The sequence below is a fragment of the Phodopus roborovskii genome, unplaced genomic scaffold, assembly GCF_943737965.1.
Source record: "Phodopus roborovskii unplaced genomic scaffold, PHOROB, whole genome shotgun sequence".
Classification (NCBI taxonomy): Eukaryota; Metazoa; Chordata; class Mammalia; order Rodentia; family Cricetidae; genus Phodopus; species Phodopus roborovskii.
In genome coordinates this window covers 17,163,362-17,167,605 of record NW_026126517.1, presented here as the reverse complement: position 1 = coordinate 17,167,605, position 4,244 = coordinate 17,163,362, and the positions used below count along the sequence as shown (strand labels likewise).

The 4,244-nt window shown below is 37.8% G+C and overlaps 1 protein-coding gene across 1 annotated transcript; it reads right to left on the bottom strand.

Moving 5' to 3' along the window:
* Positions 1-518: 518 nt before the first annotated feature.
* Positions 519-1,452, bottom strand: LOC127231445 (olfactory receptor 148-like). Its single transcript, XM_051196992.1, is given in 2 exon segments — positions 519-1,292; positions 1,294-1,452. Coding segments are annotated over 2 exon segments (933 nt in total).
* Positions 1,453-4,244: the final 2,792 nt, after the last annotated feature.

Here is a 4,244-nt window from a genome sequence, read left to right as displayed (position 1 = left end):
TTTCTGTAGCAAAATCGTGAAGTCATTTCTGTTTTTAGTAATAAAATATAATCTAACACAATAAAACCACAAGTAGTTAGAGAAACATACAAACACAAAGAAAAGAGCCTAATTCAAGGTACAAGAAACAGAGACCCACTAGTCCATACACTTAGAAATTCCAGGAAAACACTAAAATGGAAGCCATATTATATACAAAAGTGCAGAACCCTGTCAGCCCTGTGCTTGCTACATTTTCTGTGAGTTCATATGAGCTTTGCTCATGTTGATTTAGAGGTCCTTGTTTCCTTGGTGGCATTCATTTCCTATGGCTGTAAACATTGATTTTGTCTGTTATTCCCTGGGGTTCCCTGAGCTCTAAGGGGAAGGATTTGATGGAGACATCCTGTTTAAGGATGAGCATTACAAGCCTTTTACTCTCAGCATAATGTCTGTCTGTGGGCCTCTGTATTTGTCCCCATTTTCTGCTGGAGGAAGCTAAGAAACAAAGTTTTAAATATAATTATTATGTCCACAATTCATTTATGAATACCAAGCATTACACTCCAGAGAACTTTCCTCAAGGATCTCTTCACTTCCTTGTTCCTCAGTGAGTAGATTAAAGAGTTCAGCATGGGTGAGACAATATTATTTAACATTTGCACCACAGCACCAAGCAGGGTGTTTGGTGTACACTGTAGGTAGATGATGATTACGGGTCCGTAGGCACACAGGATGGCAGTGAGGTGGGCACTGCAGGTGGAGAATGCTTTCTGCCTGCCTTCTGCCGAACGGATTCTCAGAATGGCAATTCCAATGTGTGCATAAGAGACACAAACACTGAAGAGAAGCATCAGAGCCAGAAAGCCAACATTAATGGAACCCACCTTCTGAGCCAGTTTACTATCAGTGCAAGCCAGGGGTAAAACTTCAGGAATGTCACAGGAAAAATAGTGGACATGATTGGATGAACAATAAACTAATTGAAAGGTAAAAGAGGTCAGAATGGCAGCATGAAGACACCCCACTGAACAAGCTATTGTTACTAAGCTCACGCACACTCCAGGTTTCATGATGAGCATGTATCTCAGTGGGTGACAGATGGCAACATAGCGATCATATGCCATCACAGAATAGAGGCATCCTTCAGTAGATCCCAGAAGGTGATAGAAGAAGAGCTGGGCAGCACAGCCTTTGTAAGATATGCTTGGGCTCTCACCAGAGAGATAAAGGAGAATCTTGGGACAGGTTACTGATGGGAATAGCATGTCAAAAATGAATAGAAGCCCCAAAAAGAAATACATCGGGGTGTGAAAGGGTAGATGAAGAAACTATTGCTGTAAAGATGAGCAAATTTCCAAGCAATGTGAAGAAGTAGATGAATAAAAACACAACAAAGAACAGAGTCTCCAGTCCTTGTGTTTGAGGTATTCCCAGGAGGATAAATTCATTGAGTAGTGTATAGTTCCTCATCATCTTCAAGATAGTCTTAGTTAAAATAATTTTCAACTAAACCCCAAAACAAGGAAATAAAGTAATTATAATAAATGCAACACTAACACACCAATCATCATTTTTGATAAAATCTAAAATTGGTCTCATGGTCTTTTCACAGTTGTGAAACAATATCTAATGCTATCCAAGACTGGATACATCATCCAGAGTAAGTGCTTGATTCATCTACATTTCTGCAGGAGTGTGTGTAACAAGGGCACATCTGGTTAGGGTCTTCTTGATGAAGATTGCTTGCTGAGTCTGGAGGTAGTAAATGGCTCACTTTGGGAAGAGGGTTAACCAAAGGAAAAAGCAACAAATAGGGTTTTCTAATAGACTCACTGGAGAGAGAACCCTTGTCCATTAGTTCACTACTCCAGGATAATGTCAACCTCTCCAAACCTATGACTTAGTTCCATCTCTACATACTTAAAAAGGAAGAATACACACAGACAACACACACACACACACAGATAGAGAGAGACACACACATTTACACACACACACACTAAATGTAATAAATTGTTTTAAAGGAAGATTAGCTATGAAGATTAAATTTAAATGTTACTTTTTAGACATGTTTAATCGTTACAAATGATGTTGAAAGTGAATATTAGGTATCTTTTCCCCAATGTCCCAGCCCTTGAAAGACAGAGGCAGATGATTTTCTGCCTTTGAGAGCAGGCTGGCTGACAGAGATAAAATGACCAAGGCTATACAAAGACTACACACACACATACACACACACACACACACACACACACAAGAAAATCAACACTGGATCTTCTAAGAGTGCCCATATTTGGAGACACTATAGTCATTCCTGATAATTAGTATAATGATAAATAAAATTTAACACTGCCAAATAAGGACTGCCTCAGAAAATGCAGCACAGTTCTATACAGAAAAACACACTAAATGTCCTTAACCATCTGCGTAACATGAATGATATTAAACATAAGTTTTTGATTATTTTTCAAAGCATTTGTCCAGTTATTCAAAGTGTTCCTCAGACACCCCACAAATTTCTCAAATGTGGACTTGAGCACCACATTTGAGCAAAAGGCTATGGTTTCCCCCTTATCTTGCTCTTGGCAAACACTATCCAGCTCTGTGTTGTTTTCTAAGAATCAAAGAAGGGATGTAAGCTGCTGAGAATTGGTCATATTTCCTGGGGCTTTTGTGGTGTTGTCTCCTGCTGTGCTCTTATGCAAAGGCCCTGTGAGTCATTCGAGCATAGATGATATTTCCATCTACAGCTTTATTTCTATGATCTGTAGTTTGGACTTACCAAGTATATGAAAACTGTCCCAATCACTAACTTTGATATATGGCCAATTTGTTTGATTTTTCTTTTTTATAATTAACAGTTATTGATTGATGCATTTGTTTTCTAAAGACTGGAAGATTAAACCATTTCTTTTCATTTACACAGAAGAAATTCTGATGGAATTGAGTCCATGTTCCTAGAGAGTGAATAGTCCTTGGTGCTACAGCATTATATAATAGTGAATGAAGTGTATATACTGAATTGATATATCACACACGCATGCACGCACTCATGCACACACACACACACACACACACAAACTCATACATGTCATTGAATGATAGTTTCATAATCACTGATAACTGATTATCAAGTTCTTGAAGAAAAATGCATGTGATATGTTTGAATAAAAAATTAAGGAAAGAAAATAGAGTTCTTTGTTCATTGGAAAAATGGGGAAGTTTTGGTTATTGGATATTTTCTGTAACAAACAGTGTGAAATGTGTAGTGTAAAACTACCTGAATTAGTACAGAATTATATACTATGATGTACATAGCCTTAGATACTGGGTTTATGTTGTGCGTGTTTGTCATGGGATAACTACTGTGACATAAATAATTCATCAGTTCAATTGGTTTATTTCCCTATTGTCATTTTTTTTTTCAAGACAGGGTTTCTCGGTAGCTTTGGAGGCTATCCTGGAACTCACTCAGTAGACCAGGCTGGCCTCTAAGTCACAGAGATTCACCTGCTTCTGCTTCCCAAGTGCTTGGATTAAAGGTCTGAGCTACCACCACCCTGCTAAATGCTGCTTTTTCTCTTTCTCTTTTTCTTTGATTTTGTTGTTGTTGTTATTGCCTATTGCCATTTTTTATATTGTCCATAGACAGTTCATCCTATCAACTTCTTTCATTCTAAGGTCTTTTCGTGTTTTTTGTTGGAAGGAATCAATTTCAGTGATGGCCTTTCACCTATATTTGAGGCCAGGTGTTCCTAACTGTGGAAGTGATTGAGGTCACAACGGCCACTGGGTGGCTCTCATGCTATAGATCTCTCAGCATAGCCTCCTGGAAGGTTTGGAGCAACTACAATTGAGTTTAATGGAGATTGGTGCACACCAAACAACTGCCATGTATGTGTTTAGAATTTGAACATATTCCTACGTAAGAACTAAACATGTGGTTCAGAAAACTTTGGGTGTGATATGCGACCTTTAAAATGTGAAAATGTAAAGAGTAAACTAAAGTAATATTTTTACAGTCAGAAATCAGTATGAATTGGTTGAAGAAGTGGACTTGAAACTGAGATGTTCCTCTAATTGTATTTAGTACATCAGTTCCTCACTAAATATTCATTTTTGATAAACTCAAAATATCCTCATCCTAGAAGTGCTGTGAAGTTTAAGTTTGAGGATATCACAAAACAACTTTAGAGTAATAGAAAATTCCATTGCTATCTTCTGGGAGAGGAGAACATGAGAGAATAGAAATAACACAAGGT